This window comes from Fringilla coelebs, assembly GCF_963513975.1.
Source record: "Fringilla coelebs genome assembly, chromosome: 1".
Classification (NCBI taxonomy): Eukaryota; Metazoa; Chordata; class Aves; order Passeriformes; family Fringillidae; genus Fringilla; species Fringilla coelebs.
In genome coordinates, this window is record NC_140028.1 from 114,948,736 (window position 1) to 114,974,935 (window position 26,200).

Here is a 26,200-nt window from a genome sequence, read left to right on the forward strand (position 1 = left end):
ATGAACTACTGTATGCAAGAAATATATGAAGTGCACCCAGCTGCTGGTAGCAATTGCTACATGCAGTCCACTGATTATTGCACATATATCGAAGATAATCAGGGTTACAGCAGTTGTGATGCTCAGGTCCTGCACAGTAACAACATATATATGGAACAGGCCTGGGCGGTGAATCAGCCTTATACCTGTAGTTACCCTGGAAACGTGTTTAAAAGCGAGTACTCTGACATGGACATGGCCCTGAATCAGTACAACCAACCTGAATTTTTCACAGAAGAAAAACCTACTTTTTCTCAAGTGCAGTCGCCATCGTACTCTCAGAAGAAAGGTAGGGGCATTTTATTTAAATAACAAAAAAAAAATAATCTCTGTTTTTGTTTTTGTTTTGCTTTAAACTTACAGTTGCATCAGTTGGCTCAGATGCATCTTTGAATGTGAAGGCTGCCTGTTCAAAATTGAAAGCAGCAGTTACATAGGTTGCTAGGTGATTGTAAGGTTTTCGGAGAGCGATGAGGATTTCCAAGCACTTTTTCTTAATATATAAGAGACATTTGCAAGTATATTGCTTTTTTTTCTGCTTTCCTGGGCTATTGAGTTCCTTTGCCATTCACCAGCGAGCTTGATAAGAAAGTTTCTCTCCTGAAATGTCATCATTGTATATTCTGCATCTTAAAGCTGTGTTTCTGTTTACATACAAACTGTGTAAGTCCGTGTTTTCAGTAAATGTGAACTCTGTTTGCTCAGCAACTCAGGAAAAAGATTTTGAAAATAGGACTGTAAATATGTATGGGAAAATGTGTTTGAGTTACTGTTTTCTAAGTGAAAAGCACAAGTTTCTGATTATGCAGAGCAAAAAAGACTGAAAATTCAAGAATATATCTATGCAAGAAAGATGACTTTGCATCCAAAAGGTTGATCTAATCAATACATTTGTGAGACAAGTACAATGTATGCTCCCTAGGGGTTAAATCATTGCCAGTTTTTAGAATTTGTTATTTTGATTTCAAGTAAGCTAGTGAGATTTAAAAAGAGCCCAAAATACTAACAAACACTTGGAAATGTTTTCACTGCTGTTTGTTTTGAACTCGGTAACCCAACTTGTGCATACGAAGTATACATTCTCTGTGTTTCTTTAAAATCACATTATTAAAGAAGGAAAAAAATCTGTATGTTATACCAAAATAATATCCTTTTCTGATCAGACCAGATTTTCTGTATGCAGTTTTCCAAAATCCAGATGAATCTGATGTAACTAGAGAGATAAAGAAAACATCATTTACTACTTTTGAAGTATCTTTGTATTGAAGAGCAGACTGTTTATTTTTATTAACTACATGGAAAACTGGAAATATTTTCCTTTAGGCAGAAAATACTCATTAACCCTTGATGGAATAAATCTCTGTGATTGATAGAAAAATGGCTTAATTTTATACATTGAACAGCATCACATTTCATAAGAAAATTATTTTTTAAATCCTTCTTGGAAGCTGTAGCAACATGATCAAATTGTAGACTAAATGTCGTTGTGGATAATACATGTTTTTGTGTTGTGCAACATTTTAAATGCTTTTTCAGGCTTTTTTTATCTGTTGTTGGGCTTTAATTAATGAATCCATAGCCTTTGTAGAATTCTCCTATTTCTTGGTTTTGGTTAAGGGAAAAGTTTATCTCGGGATTAACTTAGAAAAAATATAAAGACTTGCTGTTTCAAAGTCCCTGAAGGAATACATTTGTCATAATGTTAAGGGTTATAAATAATACTTAGTACACCTAGACCAGAGTTTTAAGTTATTTCAGTGCTCAGGCACCCAACATCTTCCCCGTGTAAAGTTTTTGAACTGTTAGGTTTGAAAGCATACAGAGTTGTTTTTAAAAACGGCTTGTATGCCCTTATTTTCTGCCACCTCAGTTTCGCTGAGAAATGGCGGTGAATTTCCGTGGTAGCCAGCTCTCTAGCAGGCTTTTAATTGATCATTCACAGAGACTGAGCAATGTGTTTTGGGATTCTTTAGACCCTTATTACTGTGATAATCAATAAAAAGTGGCCTCCCTTCTGTCAAACCTTTGCAAATGTTGAGTTTGTTAAGCAGAAGAGATCTAAACTGCGTTGAACATGTGCATCTTCTCTTTTCTTCTTCTTTTTTTTTTAATTTCCATCTTTTAAGCAAGCTATCGTAAAACTAACAAATCTTTTAATCCTGTCCTAAGAACAGAAGGCTTTTCACAGGGCATGTGTGTCTGTATTGATCCAGAATTGATTGGGGGAGCGAGTGAGTTTGTTAGAGAAGCCTTGGTAATAGCCCATTAAAGCAAATTTAATTCCCTAAACAGGTGTCCATGAGGAGTCTTGATTGTTGCAGTTGGTATTTTTGTTAGTCCCCTGAAATTTGTTATAATCTCAATAATATGCTGTTCAGATCAGATTGTACTTTACAGTAACACATGGACTTGTTTCCTATCAGAGCTTTTGCTAGTTACTAAATGGTTAAAGTCTTGTTTTCCCCCTGGGAAGAAAAAAAAAAAAATCAACATTTTATATGTTGAAAAGCTTGTAATTTGTGAAAAGGTATTTAATTTCTTCTCTATTTTTATGTCACTTTGAACAAATTCAGAAAATAACTTGAAAAACAACAACCAAAGACCCCAGCAATGTGTCACTAAGTGGGGGGGGGGGGGGGGGGGGGAGCATTCATAAAGCATATCCAGTTATTCTAAATATCAGAAAGCTGCTTTAGTTATTCCACATTAAAAACTATTATTTCCTGACTATCTGTCAGAAATTTTGATGAAAGAATTAACTTTTAAAGAAAAGAACTGTAGTCCAGAAAATCAGGAGGTAGAGATGTGGGTTTAGCTTTGCATCTACTTGTTGCTCCATTGCCTTTTGTGCTCTGGTGTGCGCTGTTAAAAGGTGACAGCACAACATTTGTGCAAGAGCTTACTGTTTTATTAAGGAAGCCCTTTCGGACCTGACCCTGCCCTAGGAAACAGGCAGCCACACACACTTTGTTTTCTGTGTAATGCTGTGAAATCTGATAAGCAGAACAGGGCTCACCGTTGTGAGAACAAGGTGCTATTCTCAGTTTTGTCCCAGAGAGCTTAAACCGGAATATTTTTCCCCTCACACGGTGCTGCCAGCCACAGTGGTGAGCCTGCAGCATTGCCTACTGGATGGGTGATGCTCAGGGAGAGCCTGTGCCCCCCTGCCCCTGTGCAGAAGCTGAGCAGACAGACAAAAATGTCCCTGGATCTCCTCACACCACCTATGCTGTGAGGAGGACTACCCAGTGACAGGGAGGAGATAATGCAGTTAGGAAGGTACAAAAGAAATATGTACAGGAGTCCAGAAACATCAGTATCCCCACACTAGGGGTCTGCACAGTTTTTTGGACATTTGGACAACATGTGAGAAATGTCTGCAAAGTTAAAACTGGGATGAGAGTTGGCTTTTCACTTTCCTTTACATGGTAACTTCTTGGACAGTGTTAATGAAAGATGTCCACAGCTGTCTGTGAGGTTAGGCTTTAACTTAGATTCTGTGGGGCAGAGAGCAGTAAGCAGAGGCTGCCCCCCAAACCAAGGGGTTTGGGGGGAATTCTCGAGAATAGGCTGGGGGGGAATTCTTGAGATTAGGCTGTAGCAGAGCCGGCTTCTCGTCCCTGCAGCTCACCTTGCCTCCCAGATACCAGTGAGATACCCGTGAGGTTAATGCCATGTTTGGGAGGGCTCTTGGTATGGTAGGAGAACGGGGCTTTGGAAGTTGTTATTGTTTTATTTTTATAATTGTATTTGCCATAATTATTTTTCTCTATTTTTTCTCAGGCAATTAAGGTGCAGCTGAGAATATGTGGTGTGTGAGTGCTAGAGTATGAAACAGAATTAGCCCAAACTGAGTTCTCAGCAGTGTGAGAACATTAGGGTACATTCTAAATAGCTAAGAAAAAGTAACATGAAGCTTATGCCAAAATATCATCTCATCAATGCAGGGAGTGTGTGTGGATATAATCAATTTACAGAAACACTGAGAATTTGTCATCCTGGCCTTTGCAGCAGAGCAGCTCCCAGTATGTTAACGATTATTCAAGCTTAAAAATATTAATTTTGCTCTTGACCACCCATCTAAGGAAATAGCACTGAGAAAAATTGCATAATTCGTTGCATAAATCATTATGCATTTGGAGTTATGTTTCTTTCATAACAAAAGTCAATGGAAATAATGTGTTTTCATCTCCTTTACTGTAACCTTTCCGCAACCCTGATGAAGGATGAAAAAGCGAAGTAAGTTATACTTTGCTTTGTTCAGTGAGGCTTAGATGTCCAAACAAATAACTTTCTTGCAGTACTAAGATACTGTGTCTAAAAACATATAAATAATTTGAGGGGTGGGGAAACTGTGCAATCTGACCCTTAAAGTGATGTATTTCATACCTGTAGTTGGTAATGGCTGCAGGTACAGTACTGATTGCAGAAGTTTAAGTGATAACACAGTTTGGGCTAAAATGTTTTCAGCACATTCTCTGAAAAAGCACTGTTGTTGATAAGGTTTCTGACTCAGCCTAAGGAGCAGAGCTAATGCACTGAAAAGTCATGGAGAGAAAAAGGACTATAAAATGTTTCAGATTCAATCATTGCAAAATCTTATGTCAAATTTTAGTAATTTCATAAATCAAAGAATGTCAACAGAGATCAAAAATGAGGACATGCAAGCCAGTTAGCTAACAAGAAAACTGTGAATCTGCTCAGCAACATTCTCAGCTCGAAGCTCGAAGGAGAAATAAGCCATTTTTCTCAGTAGGAGTAATTTAAAGAAAGTGGGAAACAAGGATCAGTGTATCTGCCCAGCCTTTCAGATCAATGTTGATAATAGCACAAATAAGAATGGAGTATGCTTTTTCTCTGTTGGGTCTGTGCTTTCACCAACACTCCATTTAAGCTTTTTCTGCACAAGTATGTCCAGGATGATGCACGGCTGGTCCTTGCAATTTTTTATAATTTGCAAAGAGTTCAAGGTGACTATGAAAGCAGTAGAACAGCAGTACAAATTTACATTTCAGTTTTAATACAGTTGAGGATTCTCAAGGTAGTAATTAATTTCATCTTTTTCATTTTTGTATTGTAGTGTCTAGTAAGTGAATACCAGCTTACTGGTAAGTCCTCATTTTAGTGAGTGGTCTCTAGTCATGCAAACCATACCAGATGGGAGAAAGAAAGATTTCAGGGAATATATTTAATACATGACTCTGCCAGTGTACACTGAAAATTAAAGTACTGAATAATGGTCTTGAAGTGTAACTGTCCTTCTGCAATAGCAAAAAATGGCAATTTCTGCCTTCAAGCTATAAATCTATGGTGGATTAGGAACAAGCTAATAATGAACATCTGGCAGACAGGCATAATTTGTTTGCATCGGTGTTACTCATATCCCTGTTTGGTAGTCAAATACCATTTGGTTCTACAATTTTTTTAAGGTGGGGATTAATTCCCTAGGCGAATATCACATTATCTGTACAGATCTGAAGATATAAAGCATGTGCAATGATACTTTTACAGAACTGAAATTGGTTCTTTACTTTTTTTAAAAGATGCTTTTTGTTGTTGATGTTGTTAATGTGTACCAGGTACAGAGGAAGAAGAAACACTGTAATTTTTCAGAGTTTTATATAATTGAAATCATTTTTCTTTGCTTTGTTGGATGAGAAATAGGCACTGAGTGTCTCGCTTGTGTCGCTCCAGCCCGTTACAATGTGCAGGGTCACTCATATATGGTGCTGTAAGGCATCATTCCTGCAAATGGTAATTCAAGAGTGCATGCATACAATATTAATGGAGGAGTACCTCAGATGACTGCGTGGGATAGCAGATTTCCTTCTGTCCTTATGGCTGCTTGGGGCAGACTCATTGTGCATTTTCCTGTTGAAGGGAATTGTTTCCTGCCATGCCTCTACAAAGCTACAGTTGTGATTTAGATCGCTCTCAAGATTGGCTACAATGGATTATAGGACATATTCTTCTAGAGAGGGGCAAATGGTCCTGCTGTGTGCTTAGCCTTGCCAAGACAGTAAGATTAAGCAGACTGGCAGGTGGGAGTCTGGGAACCAAAAGTGTTACTTTAGGCTACAGGGGAAACACCAGACATGGCAGATCAAGGTCATTCACTGTTATTCTGCACTCAAAACAAAGATCCAAGGTGGGCATTGAGATAAACAATGTCAGGTCATACTTGACAGATAATTAACTTGGAGGATCATACAGGATGCAACAAGTGACAGTCCATGAGGATGCTGAATATAGCAGACAGAGACTTGAAACAACAAGGAACAATACTGGTTGTTTTTGTACAATTCAGTGAGGTTGGTGTTGCTCTTGAACAGTTCCTCTTAGCTATTTACTTAAAAGGTTTTGACCAAGAAATAAAAGATAAATCATGACCATCTGAAATAGGAACATTCTTGATGTTTCCATGAGATTTATCAGACATTCTGCTTTAGTAAGAGATCACCAGGGTTACTGTGCCCAAACAGCATCTGCTTTTCCACACAAGCATTTTTATTTTTGCCTTCGGTGTTATTACACACACATTAAGCAAAAGTACTTGTTGATATGAGAGACAAGTGACTAACAGTGGTGCAAAGAGTGAGACAAGTCTGTTGCTCTTCTCCTTCCTCAGAACATTTAACAGACAACTCAGCTGCCATCCATGGCTTCCCCAAGAATCTCCACTGCACTATTCATTTCTTCCATGCTGGTACCATGTTTAGAAAAAAAATGTTGAATTTCTTGCTGCTAATGCTGTTTCTAACTCTGAGAAGCAGAAAAAATGTACTGTCTGGAGAAGCAGAAAAAATGTACTGTCTGTTTATCTGCATGTCTTTCAAATGAAATGGTATTGAATTTATACAGAGACCATACAGGATATTTGCCACCACTAGAAATTACTTAGAATGAACCTTAGTGTTTGTAAGGACTGAATGTAAATCCACTTACTCCTTTTGCAGTGATGTCTGTCTGAATTTTACTTTTTAAAAATACTACTAAAGGTCCAATCTTCCCAGTCTAACTGTTTCTAAAATATTACTGAAGGTCCAATCTTCCCAGTCTAACTGCTTCTAGCTATTAGGAGTGTCAAAAATATAGAAAAATTTAATAAAAATACAAGATATGTGTATTGCACACTTTTGTTGCCAGTGATTTTTTGGAATAAGATTTTTCTATTCATGTTTCCTGTTCAATAACTTGAAAGGTTCCAGGTGTGTGCTTCCCTTGTGACATGGAGTCAGTCTGTGGCAGTACTGAAGATAATATTTAGGTAGCTTAAGTAGGTGGCACTTAATGCTTCTGATGCAAGAAATTGGCAATGTGGTTGCATGTAATGATGCCATTTTTAATTTCTGATTAGGAGTGCCCCTAGGAGATTGTGTGTTCTGCCAGATTGGAAACTATATTGGATAAAGTCATGAAACTCCAGGAAGGAGATGGACAGCAGTGATCACATGCATGACCTACTGTATATATTTAAGGAAGCAGTTTAGACATGTGGTCTCCTGCTCCTCTAGTAGAACAAGTTGCCATTGCATGAGCAGCACTAACCAGCTTGTATAATTAATGAAATATCAAGGCATTTAATTCAAAAACAATTCTTGAGGAAGCTAACCAGGAATACTGAATTTTTGAGGATGTAGGTTATGCTATGCAAAGACTGTATTTTGTGAATAGCAGTAGCCAGCAATAACAAGAAGCCATTGATCTTCATGATACATTTAGGGGAAAATTCTGTATCCTTTTGCTGCATCTTCTGCCTACTCTGTCAGCTCTGTGTTGTGTATGTGTTGCATGTGCAGAGGCAGGTGTGAGCAGAGTGGGGGCAGGATGGAGATAATAGCCTCTGCTAATCCCTCACTGGCATAGTGTCTATTAGGAGTCAGTGATGTAATTAGAGTTGAAACCCTGCTGTCTCTCATCTCTCAATGTCACATGGCCACCAGTCTATCCAAGCATAACTTGTTCATCGTGGAGAAATGTAGCCTGAATATAAATCTGGTCTTTTGCTGTCTTGTAGATGGTTTGATACAACATTAAGATCTTAGCTCATTCCCCACTCCCCTTCCAGAATATTGGCAGACCTGAGATGCCTGTATCCAGGAATGGCTTCCAAGTACTACTACTTCCTCCTTTTAGAGAAGAGGGATATGTGTTCCTCTATAATTTGAGGTTCTCATTATTATATTCAAATTAGGCCATACAAATACTTTTTGCCTTCTTTACTTGCTCCTGATTTACTCACCAGACTCCATAAAGTTTAAACATTTTAAGCTCAGTTAAGTTTAAGTGTTTTGTCTAATTTGGGCTTTCCTTTCTGGAGAACCTCTGGAAGCATAGCCTTAGAAGGGCATTTGAATTTAAACTGTCTGTTACTGAGCTGACCCTCTGGCATGTTAGCTGCAGGAAGATGATGGCCACCCCTCTTGTAGCATCCCACAACAGCCTTCTGCTGCCCTGAGTCTTGCTGGTTGCCCTCCAAGTGACTGGTGTCCCAAGTCCCCAAGCTGTACCAGCCCATACTGCTGTGAGGGCTGCATAAAGACATCAACCTTCAAGGCTACCCTTATATGTGGTGCTACAGATGGATTCAGCAAGCTAGTGGTAAGGGACAGTGTTACAGGCAGCTGCATCCAAAGGGCTCTTCTTCACTGCACTCAAAAATTCCACTCAGACAGCTGGCAGGAGTGGCTGGAACACCAGATGGGCGTGCTACCCATTCAGAGCAACCTAGGCAGGCTAGGAAAATGGAATGAGAGGAATCTCTTAAAGTTCGTCAAAGGGAAAGGCCAAATTCTGCACAAGGGGAGGAGTAATAAACTCAGCAGTACAGGCCCGACTGGCAGGAAACTGCTCTGCACTGGAGTGCTTGGGGGTTCCTGGCAGGCAGCAAGTTGCATATAGGCCAGCAGTGTGTTCTTGAAGCAGGGGAGGTAAATGGCATCTGGTCTGCTTTTGGGAGCAGCTTGAGGGATGTGATCATTCCTTTCTGTTCAGCTCTAGTGAAACACATCTGCAATGCTGGGTCCAGTTCTGGGCTCCCCACTAGAAGAAAGACACAGAGATCCTGAAGTAAGCCCAGCAAAGGGACACAGAGATGATGAACTGGAGCATCTCTTCTGTGAGGAGTAACTGAGAAGACTGGGACTCTTCAGCTTGGAGCAGAGAAGGCTCAAGGGGGTATATCAGTGTATGTGAATACCTGATCCCCTGCACTGTAGAAGACAGGGCCAGACTCCTCTCAGTCCCAGGTGACAGAACTAGAGGCAATGAGCACAAATAGAAGTACAGGAAATTCCTTCTGAGAATAATAAAATAGTATTTTCTTTTCACTCTGAAAGTGACAGAGCAGAACACTTGCACAGATTGCCCAGAAAGGTTGTGGAGTCTCCATCCCTGGAGATACTCAAAAGCTGTCTGGGCAGGGGCTCTAGGTGGCCCTGTGTTGAGCAGGAGTGTTGGAGTAGTTGACCTCCAGAAGTTAATTCCAACTTCAGCCATTGTGAGATCCTGTGAATGTTTATTACTCCACTGATCTTACACAGTTATACATATAGGTGCACTTTCCTCTCTCCCCTCAAAGGGAGTCTGACATCTCTATGTTACATCTTCTCAGTGAGATTTTTCAGAAGGTAAAGTTACGAACTGTAACTCCATTTGTTATGAGTCATGGAAACATTGATTTTGAAAGGTTTGTATTTTACCCTTTTAAAAAGTTGTCTGTGGTTACAATTACTTTTTGCTTGCCATCAGTATTGTTTTGGTTTTTTGCTCCAATTGAAAATATGTTTGTGTTTTCAAAACAAATGTCATTGTGAGAAAAGAACCAAACATTGCCAATTTTTTTCACAGCAGGAATATTTGCACTGGCTGGCTCTGGTAAACCACTTCTGAAGAGAAAATTTCATTCTAACACATACATGTACACACACACGCATGCACACATATTTGAATGTCCACGTATTTTGCTTTAAATTCAGGCTACATTAAGTGTTCCTGTGGAACACGTCCAGGTCAGGCATGATCAATAAAACTTGGGGTATATGTTGCTTGTACCTTTCTGCTTTGAAACAAACCATTTGTCAGTAAATATTTCTTACTACCAAGTCCCCCAGCCACACTGAAACCTGAGGTCTCACCTGCGGTGTACAAGTATATTGAGGTTTTTTCTGATATATAGAACAGAAACATATTGTATGCCTTCACTGCTATTTTATTATTTCACATCAAATATTTTGAAGTAATGAATATTTTCTGATGTAGGATTTCACTCAGGAGAGAGAAATCATGCTCCAACTTTTCCCTCTTGACCAGTAGACACTGAATCAGTCTGAAGAATAGAAAATCTTATAGACTGTGTTTAATTAAGTCTGTAACAGTACAAACTTTTATTCAGGAAATTCAGTGAGTTCAGAAGTATGGCGCTGGTAGACAAGGTCTGTGGTGTATTTTTGATACAATCTTTTTATATCAAATGTATCATATCATTTTGTATGGAGTTTACATGCCACACTCTCTTTTTCTTTGCAGGGTACATACCCAGTTACTTAGACAAGGATGAGCTATGTGTAGTATGCGGGGACAAAGCCACCGGATACCATTATCGCTGCATCACTTGCGAAGGTTGCAAGGTAAATGGCACGGTGGCAAAGTGGGAATCAGAAATAGCTCTCCAGCTCCTCCATTATACAGTTCCTGAACTGTGCTGTCAAATCAAATAAAGACAGATTAGAAGCTAATAAGAACATCCAGTACTGATGATAAGCCGCATCTGACCATGCTGCTGCTCTTCATATGCATAAGGAATATAGTTGGTTTTTGCCGTGTTTGCTTCTGAAAAGAAAACAAGAAATTTACATTGTTGTTGCTGCTGTTTAACAGTTAGCTTTTGAATTTCCATTTTTTAATGTTTCTTTAGCCATGTTCTCTGTCAGGTTACAGCAGCATGTTCCCAGCTACTCCACTGAAGCTGTTTATGCAATAGCTAAGGTTCTGTTTATGGCCATGAGATTAACAGTGTTCCAGTGCCTCTCACCATCCCTGTGAAGAAGCAAAAATCAAAATCCTTTCCACATGCTCATATTACAGTAACATCCATCAATTTGGGAAGCAATGACACCCAATTAAAATAGTTTCCAAAAGATTTTGACTTCTTTAACTTGAGCATATTGAAATGTGCTTTCAGCCCTAAAATGCATCTCCAAGACTACATGCAAAATTAAATTTAAAAAAAGATTGCTTTAAGCAAATAAATAAAAAAAAGGAGTAACACAGTCAGACACATCTTACATGATTTTACTGCCATGAATTTGCCTGAATAGCTCGAGATTCTGTAAGAAAGCTATTATTTCCTGCAGAAAGTAAAAAAAAAATGTTTTTCTAAACAAATAGGACCACACATGTCTTGGGCTGGTGTCATGAGACTAAGCCATGAAAGTCTCATTCTGTTCACCCACAAAGTCTGGAACATTTGGATCTGATATTTTGGGTTTGGATTGGCTTTAGAGCTCCTCATCGCAGTAACTCTTGTGTTGAAGTAGTTCTTTTGGCTGTACATCATTTCCCTCAGTTACATTTATGAAATGCACAGACATCTAAATATCCTATGTATAGCAGATTTATGGTAATACTCATAATGGCTTTATACATATACTTACATACAAAGTATAAAAAAGTACTTATATCTTTATAAGGAACTGTGGAGCTGCACAAGGGGTTCTTACACATTTGCATCCTTAATACCAGATGATAACAATACATAACATGTATGGATGCAACTTAATTCAGATATAATGGGAAGTAAGCAGCACTGGGGCATTATGAAGTATACTTAGTTCCCAGCTGAACAGCTGTATCTGTTTCCTGCAAAGATTTTCATTACTTCAAGTCAAGTAGTTCTTTTTATGCCTTCCAGCTAATTTAGGGACATAGCATACAAATTTGTTTTTATCTTCACATACAGTTCTTCTGTCTGATGTACAATTTAAAATAATGCTTATGCGCACAAGGACCTGAGATAACAATTTGCAAAAAGTAATTATTTTCTTGGAGGAGCTGCATACACGTTTCAAGCAGTATGATATATCAACAATGTTTTATCAATACACAATATATATAATAAATTTTCAATTAATTTGATGTTTACTAGTTGCTTCCACTCAAAGTCACTTTAGTTTTGTAATAAGCATAATCAAGGCTGACAACCAAAGATTTGCTTTGGCAAGTGCTTTCATGAACATCATCCTCACACATTATTTCTGAAGAGTAAATTGTGAGGAGTTTAAACACAAATAAATGAGCAGTGAGTTCTGACATTACTGAAATGTTTTTCCTGACTTTACCTGTTGCATCTACTGCTGTATAGGTGTGTAGTAAAGGAGTTTAGAAAGAGTTACTGCCTACTATACAATGTACTTTATTGATGAGAGTGACACTTTGGTGAAGTCTATGGACAGATATAGAGAGCAGCTTCCTTAATGTGTATCTAGAGATGAACAAAGAAGGATTTTTGCAAAATTTTTCTGAGAAATGCAAAGAAATGAGAAGGTGAAATGGGCCGTCCCAGCAGGGGAGATGGAGACCCTTGCCATCATAAAGCTACAGCTGCATTGTCCTGTGCAAGGTTTAGAAAGCAGAAGCTCACTTGCTGAGATTCATTAGAGATTTTTCTATCTCCTGCTTCATAACTGTTGATAACCCTGTGACCCTGGTTGTCCACAGCCATCTTAGGTCTTCAGGAAGGGGTGGAGCAGATCCTGTCTCTAGGAACTCATCATAGGGTTGAGAACATAACCAAAACTGGGTGTTCAGTAGATGAGAGTTTGAGACTTATTCCAAGCCTCACATAAGGATATCTTGCCTGTGATTTTATCTTAACACAACTGGTCCCAGTCTTGCAAAGGCTCCCACACAAGCTTTATGCCACTCAGTTTAATTAACATTTCAGGTCTTACCGTAATTAAGGAAGAAAGAGTTGTACTCTTAGCTCAAGCTGAACCTCGTGAGATAAAACTCTAATGAGGACAAGGCTCTTCATTGTTTTCACAGGAGTTAGGAGTAAAAGCTGAAATACAGACTTATCTGTACATGTTAATTCAACACCTTGTGTTAAAAGAAATTGCACACTGCTGTAAGATTTTACTGGGTATTATTTAACATGATTTAAAAACAGACCTTTTGCCTACTGAAGTGAAGAGACTATTCATTAGACAAAATCCCAGCTGAAGAGACTATTCACAATGTAAAATCTCACTTGAATTTTGCCATTGTTTTGACTAAAACCAAAGCCATTCTGAACAGCCTCAGTCAAACAGGACCAGAGTGTCAGCGTGTCCTCTGTGTCAAGGTAATCCTGAATTGCATGGCTGAATCTAGACCGTCTCAAATAATGGTGAAACTTGAAATTAAAATGAAGTCTAAATTTTCTGCTTTACAGCCTGTCTTGTTCATATCTTGCAGTCTTGGGGAGTTTATCCAGCCCTTGCAAAAGTCAGTGAGAAAAGTAGTGTTGAAATTAATACCAGGATTTCATAATGTTCAGAGAAATTAATACGAGGATGTCCATAATGTTCAGAGATAACTTTTATCTGATTTCATTACCTACAGCAAGGTTTTATGGGGTGTTTGAATGAGTGAATTCAGTGGGATTGCATGCGTTCATATGGTCTTAGGAACTGTTTAAATTTGCAAGATAGATCTGTATTATGGTAAGATAGATAGATAGACAGACAGACAGACGAATCTTTGGTGGTGATGGGGCTTTTGGGGCTTTTGAAATTTTGTGGTAAATACAAATTAAATCTTCTTCTCAGAAATACAAATAATTTATTAATTAGGGATCCTTTGAGTTTAGAACCAAACTCAAAGATTGTGTAGTCTGTATTTGCAAATTCTTTTTCTTGCCCAGATTTGGTTAGTTATTTGGCTTTTATGGAAATAAAGGAGTGGAACTGTTTGTCCTCAATCCTTTAATAGCACAAACACACCACCATTCTTACTACTTGCAGAAGCTCCTTTTTAATTAAAACTATTTGTATGCCTTTCAGCATCCTTCAAAATGATTACAGAGTTTGAAAAGGGGCTCAAAAAATGCTTCTTATATAATAAAAAATTTAACAGTAAAAAAATAAGACTACATGAACACATGTACACAGTATTTGTGTCTCAAGACAGCACTACTTGCACCTTTACTTATCTAAGATGTCTATATGTTTTTAATTGTTAAGGAAAATCAAGAGAAATGCCATACACTATAAAACTGGTTTGAGAGCTTTAAGAATTTTTGGGAATGAAGTTTGTTATCTTGCTTAGTTCGGTACATGCCTAACAAATCAAGCAGCTCCCAATTTTTAAAAATTGCTCGGTGCTAATGCTTTCCAATGTATTTATTTCTTGCACCTAGGGTTTTTTTAGAAGAACCATTCAGAAGAACCTCCATCCAACCTATTCCTGTAAATATGAAGGAAAATGTGTGATAGACAAAGTAACAAGAAATCAGTGCCAGGAATGTCGCTTCAAAAAATGTATCTTTGTTGGCATGGCAACAGATTGTAAGTATATTTTCCTGGTTTTTCTTTATTTTATTTTTTTTCAGTGTCTGTGTTTGCCTAAAGTATGTTGATTGATGAAGCTTGTTAAAGTAAAGTAGAACTGCCAGCCCTTTTCTGGTTTTAATAATACCAGGGAATCGCAGTCGTTGCATTAAGGCACTTTTACAGGGCTGTAATTTTTTGTTTATCCTTCATCAGGCTGCACCTTCTCCTGGCCTTACCAAGCTGAGTAACAATAGGAACATTCACTCGTTGGAGGAGAGGAGGGAGAAATGCATCTGGATGGACACTTTGCTTGAGATAAAAACATCTTGTTTAGAAAATTCTGGAGGATGTGAAATTGAATGTCATTGTATGAGTCATCCTGCAGTTGTTTGTTTTATTTTTAGCCCTGAAGAAGTTATCTGCTGCAAAGATTTTGAGTCTCTTCTAAAGAAGTAGAAAATATAGCTCTAAGATTAATCCTTAGGGGTCTTCTTTTCCTGCCTTTGCACAGGGATTTACACCAATAACTTCAATTACTACAAATGGGAGGAAGTCATGTAAAGCCCCCAGAAGTCATATAAATCCCCTTGTGCCTTCGTGGTTGTTGCCACTATAATCCTTTGCAGAAGAACTGACGGGAGAACAGGCCCTGTAAACAACAGAATAGTCTTAACTTAGTGTTTTCATTGTTAATGTAATGTATAACAGTGCCCTCTGTCTAGAGGGAAATAGAATAAAGGAGACAATTTCATTGTGGCCGGGTACAACCATCAGGAGAGGGGCTGGATACCAGTGAAGTGGTGAGCAGAGAGCCCTGGGACCTGTGGAGTCACTGGAAGTAATGGGGCTCTACAGGAGCACCATTTGTGGGGATTAGGGAAAGAGCCAAAGGCATGTTGACCTGATTGTGTCATGCCTCAGGCAGATGAGCCTTCTGTGAATAAGTATTCCCACTTTCTTTGATCCATGTTACCTTCTGCTGGCATCCAAGTACATGTCCTGCACTTCAGAGCAGTGAGTGTGAGCATGCTGATATGATTTCAAAGAAAACAGAAGTGCATCTTTCCCAATATGGATTACTCCAAGTCCATTATAGGAGCACTTGGACACCTCACAAAGCTTTTACATATTATTTTTCTTGGTGGAACAACCCCTTGAGGGCAATGGGAGCATGCAAAGTATTACCAAGTTGGTAAGCCACTCTTTGCTACCGAGACTTCTGGGAAAACAAAATTTGAAGGGAGAAGTAAGAGCTGTCCCAACTGTGGGTGTTGCCAAGGTACTGATTAGTTAAGGTGTTTGTAAGCAACTGGTACCTCAGGCACAAAAAAGACCAGAGTTCTGACAGTCTTAGGAGCTTCCTTCCATTTTTGTATGTTTTTTTCCCTGCTAGTGGTGTTGGATGACAGCAAGAGGTTGGCAAAGAGGAAGCTGATAGAAGAAAATCGAGAGAAGAGACGTCGGGAGGAGCTGCAGAAAACCATTGGGCACAAACCAGAGCCAACAGATGAGGAATGGGAGCTCATCAAAATTGTTACTGAAGCACATGTGGCCACCAATGCACAAGGAAGCCACTGGAAGCAGAAAAGGAAATTTCTGGTAAGGGCTGTAGCCTTATACGCTGTTCTTAGAGCCAGGTTCTGTTGTTTCTTCTGCAGTGCTATCCCAGCATTGCAACCCCAAAGAGATTTTATTGCCAGTGTACTGATGTTTGTGCAAAAAGGATGATTTTGTGTAGCTATTACTTCATTTTTCATGCCTGAACCTCAGTGTTTGATTAGACCATGTATTTCAAAAGATAAACAGCGTGTTGCTATGTTAAGGCTTACTCAGCTGGATACTTTTATTGTGCTATGATAAGAAAAAGTAGAAAAATTGTTTCTCTCCTGATTGAGAACAGAAGCAGTCTATAATGCATACTGTATTTTTAAAATATATTCTATCTAGGGATAGTTGTCTTTATTAGGGACTATCATAAAACATATTGAAAGTGTTAAATGATGTTTAAGTTCTAGATGAAAGCTGGTACTTTTGGTTAATAACTCAGGGGTTTTGCCTCTTGGTTAATGGTGGATACAATAATGAAAATAAATTAGGCAAGGAAAATTAATTTCAGTGAGAACAGGATGATACATACACTATACCATTGGGATTGCAGCGTACAAAACAACTTAGGTTTTCATCCTATAACTAAGAGTCACAAAATAAATGGTGATTTGTGATGGTCAACCTTTAAAAAGTATTTATTTGATTTTTCTAAATGGATTTTTAAGGGAATAAGTGCAGAATGCAAAATGCTTGTACCATACAAAAGAGGTACAGAAATTTCAGAAATACACAGGAGTCTTTAACAGTCAGGGTATACTAAATAAGATAGAGCACACTCATCTTCTTGCAAGCCTAGGCTCCTACTGCGTAATTCACCATGGGAATTTCAACTCACTGTTGAATTTGCTAAGAGAAATTATGTATTCAGAGCAGCTGATCTCTTTTAATATAACCCCCCCTTTTTTGGGGAGGGGTTTTAATGCCAGTGACACCATCTAAATTTCTATAGGAATGGCTTGTGTTCTTAGTACTCTACAGTCAGGAAACCACAGTTGTCACTGGCAAGAACCAAGAGAGCACTTCCAGGGGTGTAGCAGAGCAAGGTATGAGCAGGACCAAGAAGCAGCTGCAGTAGTACAGCAGCTGCAGTTTTGGTTGCTTAGACAGGAGTGCTGTTCTTCAGGTATCAACTGATTTGGGATAAAACCTAGGGAGCTGGAGGCTGGGGCTGGCAATGAGCTGTTGAAGAGCAGGAGAAGCTGACAGTCGGCCCTAGGAGCTATGGATCCATCCTTAGGTGAGGCTGGTTCTTTGATGACAGGGACTTCATTGGGGTCCACTTTACCTCTTTTCCTGTTGAGTTAGGTGGAAGGGGCTCCCCTCCAGTGTGTTAGCTTTAGCTGGCTCTCCTTGCTTTGCCTTTCCCAATAAAATGCTGTGCTCTTCCTTTTTCTCCATAACAATGGTTCGTGTGGGTTTAAGCATTTGGTCTTTTTTCGCTTGGAAGCAGTGAAGGTTGTTTATCATGAGCTCACAGACAATGTGGTTTAGTTACCCAAGATTCAGGGAGGGAGAGAGCCTAAAAATGAGTTTATTTGAGTTTTTTAGTAGAAGCCATCAGATAATTGAGCCCAGTCTTCTTCATTGTTCCTTTACAATTGATACTTGCTTTATTAACACATTGCTGAGTTTTTTCTTGTAAGAAGTTAGATTTGGATTCAGATTGGTTACAGAAGGATCTTTTATGATGTGTTTCTTTAAAAAAGTGGTTGGACGCAAGTTTTTATTACAGACAGCACTTTCAGCACCTTCTGTGTTTAAGTGTCTAATATAAATGTCAGGGGCCCTTCAGTCTTAAAGGTCTGTTTCTCTGGATTTTATCTAGTTTTTGACCTTAATGTGAACAGAATGAAACCTCTTCATGGTGTTTGGTAGGTGTTTGTAATTGCAAAGCCACACTAAAAAAAAAAACCAGCTTTGATGTGCCTGTTTTTAAAATACACAGTAACATTGACCAGCTGCATAAAAACCAGGTGAACAAGTTCAAGTGCAGTTGGAATAAAAAGCACTCATTACAGATTCTGCTTGAAACTATTTCATTGTATATCCCTATTGAAATCCTCAAAATATGATTTGTTTTTCATTTGGAGGAGCCTTGAGCTGGAATCATGCAACAGGTGATTTTCGACCAAAATTTTACACAGATGAGTTCAAATTCCATTTACATTATCCAGGGCACCTTTAGGTTAGCCTGTTCTTTCTTGCTCGTAAGTTGTTTTAGCTTTGCACAGAAGTTGTTTTAGCCTTTTGGAAACTGGCCTTGGCAAATGCCTGGGGGGGGGCCTGTGATGCCTGGCAGTCTCTTCTGGGGAGACTTTCTGAGCTTTGAGTGGGTAAAGAGCCTAATTCTGCAAAGCATGCAGGGGTAACATGTCTCCTCAACTCTCTTTGCTTTTAGAGAAACTTGGGAGCTTTCAGCTGAGAGCTTTTCTGTAAGGGAAAACGTGCCTATGTTTTTAAGCAAAAGATGCATGTGCTGCACCCATAAAATACATAGATACAGACACAAGGAAGAAACTGAGTGCACAACAGTCCAGCTGTCCACAAAGAATGGGTAGAAGCATACCAGTCACCCATTTCTCTGTGCAGTCACCTCTTTCACCATGAAAATGAATTCACACATTTGTACGCCTTACAGATGAATTCACATTTTGTGACGTAAACGGACTTCACTTATAAAGCAAATAGTGTTGCTTTTTATTTTAGAGTCTCTTCCGTACCAAGCAGGACTTTTTGGAGTATAAATAGTTGCTCTAAGACAGACTGCTCCTTTAAATGTCTTTGTTTATATCCTTAGCCAGAAGATATTGGGCAGGCACCAATAGTTAATGCCCCAGAAGGTGGGAAAGTGGATTTAGAAGCCTTCAGCCAGTTTACAAAAATTATCACACCAGCGATTACAAGAGTGGTGGATTTTGCCAAAAAGTTGCCTATGTTTTGTGAGGTAAGAAGACTTTCTTGCACTCCTCATTTATATGCCCGTTGTTAAAAACTACTCAAAACAGTCTGGCATGGAACTTAAAAACTCAGTGTGTCTAAAATTAAAAAATTAAAGACACTCAAAATCAATGGGACTGGAATAATCTGTATTTTCATGAATTTTCTTTTTCCTGTTATTACTGAAATCTGAGTTTGGTAATCTGGAAGTCATTGTGGTTCATTAGGGACTCAGATATGTCTTTAGAGGTGGCCTTGAACAAAGCAAATTAATAAAAAGATATGTCTAGAAGCACTAGAAGCTGATATGTTTAATAAAATCTTCCAGCACATATTTCCCGATGTATCTTCTGGTTCCTTGGCAGGTATGGTATTGTAGAGTTAGGTCTGGACAGTAAGAAATTCTTGAAATTCAGGAAAGCACCCCTGTCCAGGAGTGGCACTTGCCTCACTGGATTCCCTAGGCTTGGTTCTTCTGAATGGGGAGGTTGTGCATAAAAGAATCTGTGAAAGCAATGGATTGTCATTCCAAGTAGATGCTCATATGTAAATATACCGTAAATAGACTCAAAGGGCTGGTTGCACATAAGGGATACAGAGGCCTTACGCTGATCTCATTTGTACCAAGGTACCATTTTTATTGAAGGATCAGTTGCAATGGCTGATTATATTTCTTTTCCTCCAATTTAATGAATGGTATCAGAACTGCAGCCTGAAATAATATTTCAGTCTTAATAATCTAAATAATTTTCATAGAATCATCCAGTTCCAACCCTCCTGCCATCGGAAGGAACACCTTCCATTTCATCCTTTGAGGTCAACACCCTACCAGAAAGGAAGGGTAAGGCAGCCATCAAATTTTACTCTTCTGTGGATGGCAGCTTTTTTTAAAAGACAGTCAGGGACAGTCATGTTCTCTGGCAAGTACAGAACAAGAAGAGGTAAATATCAATAGTAGTCATAGTGTAAATATCTCACCCTGGCCAGCCTCTGCATTGGCGCCATCAGTCAAGGAAGCATTAAATAGTAGCCAAGCATGAAGATTTTAAAATACGAGGAATATGTCCATAGATCATGAGCATTTAGTGTCTGAGGGAATCTGTCACCTCTGATCTGGCATCTGTTGGTGGGAAATTGCAGTGACATACCAAGGTAGTCTTTTCAATTTAGAAAGCTCTGCCTGTCACACACAGACTTGAGTGCCCATCTCCTACCCCTCCTGGCTACCATGGACCCACTTGTGTCAGAGCTAGGCAGAAAGCATGGATGAAGTCAAGGCATTATTGAGCATGACCTCTGTATGTTATGTGGTTCAGCTGGACAGGTTTTTTCCTAGCTGAGCCACTGTGTAAACCTGACATCTGCCCATATACAGCAGGATCTGATGGCTGGGTGAGGGACAACTCTTCATGAACACAAAGGAGTGGGACAGCTGTCCTCCGAGTTGTCATACAGCACTTCCTGTAGCATGAAGAAAATTACAAATGTTTGCTCCTTTCTGAAGGGGCACCCTCCTGTTCGCTTTGTTTCCATTATGTTTTTTAACCCATATCTTTTTCTTAGAAGCAACACTGTGTGGGCTGTAGATTTTTTACAGGAAAAAACACTTCTTTCTTCCATAGGACCTGGAGAGCATTTAAACATTAACTCAGTTCATAATTCCAGAAGCTGCCTGAGAATGCAGTAAATCTCTGTGAAAGAGGGACATGACAGGGAACATCCATGGCCACTTATATTTTCATAAGGCTACTTTTCCTTCTTTTTCACATCTTTGGACAAATGTAGAAGCCAGCAAAGCACTGTGAGTGCCCAGTTTAGTTTGTGTGCATCCATTGGCCCCTGCCTCAAACCAAGTATCCAATCCCAGACTAATCAAACTATAAGGAAAACTTGCTTCTCAGCATTTCTCCTGTTGTTTCCTTCCTCCTTTCTTTCTGCTTAGAAGATAAAGATTGAGGAGAATGTAATAAGTTTAATGTGAGTTTTAAATGTCAAGGCATCAGTGGTTCCATAGTGGGTGAAGCTGTGTAAATACTCTTTGAGGTCACTCAGCTCAGCTCAATTCCACGGTGCTGCATTGCACGTGTCCTGCAGAGGTGAGCACTTCAGGTTCCTGAAGTGTGCCTTGTGCCTTTTCTCCCTGCAGAGAGAGAGGAAAGGACAACACATGGCAGAGTTTCAGTCACATTTGTTGACTTCCATCCTGCTACTGGAAGATGCTCTGGTAGCAACACTCAAGTGATGAATGTAGGTAGCATTAAAATCTGCACAGCTGGGAGTAGAACTGATGTTAAAGCCTCCTGTCTCTAGTAACTCCTGCTACTGGCAGATAAGACCTAAGGCCTGGCAACTGTGAAACAGGTGTCCCATGTATCCTTCAGAATTAGAAAAGCAGGTGAAAGACAGGCATAGTCAGACTGCCACTACAATAAAGTTTTAAGAAGAATCAAGTAGAAAGAATTCTCATTCGTTTCATGGCTCACTAATAAAACAGCTGAAGCATCACAAAATATCTTCTCTACTGTTACCTATTTCTTTTCTACTGTTCTTCCTTCTATTTAGAGGCTTGGTGTTTTTTTCATTTCTCTTTTCTTGTCCCTTCTCTCTGCTTTTCTTTCATGTTCTTTTTTTCATTTTGATTGCTTTTTCCAGTATCTCTTCATGGTTCCTCTCACATATCTATTCTCGTTTTAATTTTTTTTTTAACTCTATTTATTTCCCTACTTCAGTCTCTGCTGCAAAACTATGGAATTGTCGTTGGAAGACTGCTGTGCCTGTGCAGTCTTCCCCACACTGCTGCTGAACTGAGGGTCATCTGTAGAGAAACTAATTTGCTGTGAACAGGATGAGTCCATTTTCTTGTGTATTAAACACTTCACACCTGAAGCTGGCATTGCTGAAAAAGTAGCTCCATGAGTCAACTCATTTTCCTGACCATGGCTAGCTCTGCGCTTAAAACTCTTCTCTAACAGGGAACTGCTTTCCACTTGCATTAGGTAGCTCTGCATCATTTCCCACCAAATCAGTGCACTTGCTTTGCAAGTACACCGTTGCCATGTAAACCTATAGTTCATGGGGGTTTTATTTTTGAATTGCAAAATAGGTAAATATAATAATTTTATATAAATCAAAAATAAATGGTTTTTTGCCTCCTTTTAAACCAAGTAGAAGTGTGTTGCTCTTTCATATGTGGGACCCTTGCTGTTCGCTGACAATCTCAAAACTGTCTTGGTGGGTTTTGTTATAGTTGAATAACCAATGAAAACATAAGGACATGCTTTATAGAACACGTTCTGCTCACATGTCAGCATCCTGTTTGTACTCTAAATACAGAACCTTTGGACATCTTGCCTTTGTTAATGGCATGGAAAAGTCACATGCCCTGAAGATCACAGTTTATGCACCAGCATAAAAGCTGTAGCTATACCATAGATTTTCTGTCTGTCCAGCAATAGTGTAGGGAGCTCAGGGAGAACAGCATTACTAGATTAAGTCTAGATTAATAAATTCTCTGTTGTTAAAATGGGCTGTGAGAATTCCTGCTCCACTGATTGAGGTATATCCTCTAGATATAAATATTTGCTTAAAACACAGTCCCCTCTTATAGACCCTCCCAAATGTCTTTCCTTTCCTCTGGTCACATAAGGAATAAGTATGGCTGGTAATGAATTTAACTGGGATGGCTGAGGTCTGCACCAGCCCCAATTATAGTTTATTCTGCTACGATAAGTTGTAAGCTGAGGGAGCCAACAGCTGTGTTATTGCTAGATTTCCCAAGGGTGTGTGGAGATGCTAACCAGGGAATGTTAACCTGCTGGCAGTTCCTGAAGGCAGGAACGCAGATCCTGGGGGTTTGTGCAGAGCAGTGTGTTTGAAGGGGAGCTGCACTTTGCAGGGCAGTGTCCTGGGCTGTGAACTGCAACTTCATGCTCGTGGATCTATTGTAGCTGTAAAAGCCACTCAGTCTGACAAACATGAATTTTTCTTTGCCGTTTATAATTTCTGCAGCTGCCATGTGAAGACCAGATCATCCTTCTGAAAGGCTGCTGTATGGAGATCATGTCCCTGCGAGCAGCAGTTCGCTATGACCCCGAGAGTGAGACTTTAACACTGAATGGGGAGATGGCGGTGACAAGGGGCCAGCTGAAAAATGGGGGTCTTGGCGTAGTGTCTGATGCCATTTTTGACCTGGGCATGTCTCTTTCTTCATTTAATCTGGATGACACCGAGGTTGCCCTTCTTCAGGCTGTCCTGCTCATGTCATCAGGTGAGAACAGAAATATATTGGGATCCAAGCAATTTTGAAGCTCTTTGGTCTTTGTCCCGAGCCTCTTTTTAAGAGAAATAAGATAAGTTAGATCTTGTAGTGCTGACTAGAGTAATGTGAGAGAAATTTTCTCTCGGAACCCCAGTGACCTATTTTGGTGAGCACTAGGAAAAAAATTCAGGGTGTTCAGAGAGTTGGACATAAAACTGGTTTTGGTAACACACCTTGCTCATTTTGGTACTTAGGAATGAGCCAGGGATGATCATCAAGAAGAAATCAGTTCTGATTCTGAGCCAGTTTGCCTTAAATGAAAAATGGATAATTTAGCAACAGTGGTCCTTATGATAAATTTAGCAACAGTGGTCCTTATGATAAGTTCCCTCTTCCCCCAAGTAATGTCATGCATTGGGTATTCATACACATTTCCACCAGTCTCAAATGTTTAGTTTGACTTGCCCTCTTGTTTTCCTAATTAACAGCACCACTGCTTCCTAATGGGCATTTACAAGCTGCACTGCTGCCCTACGCTGGGACCGTTTGCAACTGGTCATGATACAAAAGCAGCACAGACAACTTCCTATGATTTCCAAAGAGTTTCTAACCTTCTCAATTTGAGTATGTTTTCATATATGCTTCCAGTGATTGTGCCAGCCCAAAGAGGAAATTCCATTCTTGGGCAGTGGCAGATCTGGCAAGATTTTATTTTAAGATGGCTTTGAAGATTGGGCACTGAATAACAATACACAATCAGTGATTTACAAGCATTAACTGCATCTGAGATAAAAAGGTTTCCACATTAATCACAACGCAGCACTTCATTTTCCCCATCAAAACATTTTGATTTCTTTTTAGATCCCTGCACACTGATACTGGAGCAGGGTTTTCAAAAGGCAATTCAAAAATGACCTGCTTTCCCAGGGGTGTCTCCTGAGAAGTGATGTGAAAGGGGCTTTTCCAGTCCCCATCTGGGTGCCAATTGAGACAGCCAGATTTTTAGCCTTTGTTGTTCCTTGGTGCTCCATAACAGCTCACCTGGGATCAAAGCATGATTGAAGCATGATCAAAGCATGATCAAACCATTAGAAAGGAACTGTAATTTAGATACTTGACAAGGATTTTTTTTGTTTGTTTGTTTCTTTATTAGTTGTTTTACAGAAAAATGTAGGCAGAAGCCTTAGCTGAAATCAGGGATCTGATGTTGTAGTCACTGTAAGGAAACACTTCCCAAACAGCTACACTCTGTGTAAGTGTGTGTAAGTGAGCAAAGCAGGCACTGGATGAAGAAAGGCAGGATTATCTTCTTCTTTTAACAGGCATAGTACTAGCAAGTAAGTTGGCTGGAGTGAAGAAGTTTGTGGCAGAGCCACAAATGTCCCTGGTCTCTCTCCTTTCTTTTCCAGCATCAGAATCATCCTATTTTTCCTGATTTATGATCAGGCATTTTTTAAAGCAAATATGTAAGAATGATAATTCTGCTGCTTTGTATCTACAGATCGCCCAGGCCTTGTTTGCGTCGAGAGGATAGAAAAGTGTCAAGAGGGTTTCCTCCTGGCATTCGAACACTACATTAATTACAGAAAACACCATGTTGCACACTTTTGGCCAAAACTGCTGATGAAAGTGACAGACCTGCGAATGATCGGAGCCTGCCATGCCAGCCGCTTCCTGCACATGAAGGTGGAGTGCCCCACAGAACTGTTCCCTCCGTTGTTCCTGGAAGTGTTTGAGGATTAGAGAGACTGAAGTGGTTCTCCACACCCCCGTCGCACTACTGGCTGTCATTTCATCCCGTTGCCCAGCTCTTCTCACCTGTTTGTTCTTCTTCTTTCGTGGTCTTCTGTTTCTTGAGATGGGGCTGGGGTTTTGTTTGAGTTTTCTTTTGGGGTTGCTGGGGGCAGTTGTATACACATGGACAAAAACATCCCTTTAATGCGGGTACTTGTGACTATTGCAATTTGTTCTTCAGTCCTTTGATGTGAGTGCTTTGACAGCTTAACAGTGAAAATACGAACAGACCAATCTCATTCACCAGCGTTTACGTGGTCACCAGCTCACACCCATCATTGCCTAGAAAATAGGGGAGAGAGATTGAAGTGGCAGAAAAATAAATTTGCCTTCAAGTTGAAACAGCTATTGTTAATTTGACCCTGACAATTCTGTCTTGTATTACTCCTTTTGCAGGGTAACTGACCAATTCATAGTACAAAATTTCTGGTCTTTGTCATGGTTTCTATTGTAACAATTACCACTATGATCTAGAATCTTCATCATCATTATGATCCCATCATTCTCTGAGGTTTTTTCCAGCAGATGCAGTTTAACTGTGCCCCATAAATCAAGTACTTAACGCAGTGTTAGAAGGGACTGAGTCTTGTTTTGGTTTTTTTTTTCCCCATGTGTATAAGATACTAAGATCTTCAGTTTCTAAATTTGGACTCCAGGTGACTTCACTGGAAGGTTTGTTGGAGTGAGGACAGAAATTTGATTCTCTGAGGTGCTCCTGATAGTGGAGGGGTCTGCTTTTTCTAAGATGTGTGGAAAATCCATCACTCTGAGGGAGAAGGCTCTCTGTCAGGATAGCAGACAGTGTCTCAGAGTTATTCAGGGCTATGAGAGCTCATGGAATGACGACAAGGAAACTGAAACATATGAGGTGACCTTCAGATAGGACAGAAACCAACTGTGTTATTAGCAACACTCAAGACTGTAGAACTTTATCCCAGGAATAAAAATAGTGTTGCTCAGCAGTAATCCTTTGTTTTATATATATATATAAAGTTTATATGCACCTATATATATAATTTTATATATATATAAT

The 26,200-nt window shown here is 39.5% G+C and overlaps 1 protein-coding gene across 1 annotated transcript; it reads left to right on the top strand.

Moving 5' to 3' along the window:
- On the top strand, positions 1 to 25,139 carry THRB (thyroid hormone receptor beta; the record flags this gene model as incomplete). The annotated part of the gene is made up of 7 exons (XM_084203756.1): positions 1 to 328; positions 10,567 to 10,667; positions 14,438 to 14,585; positions 15,964 to 16,169; positions 18,976 to 19,122; positions 23,124 to 23,382; positions 24,875 to 25,139. The coding sequence occupies 7 exons, from the start codon at positions 1 to 3 to the stop codon at positions 25,114 to 25,116; spliced, it is 1,431 nt and encodes a 476-aa protein (XP_084059882.1). The 3' UTR covers positions 25,117 to 25,139.
- Positions 25,140 to 26,200: the final 1,061 nt, after the last annotated feature.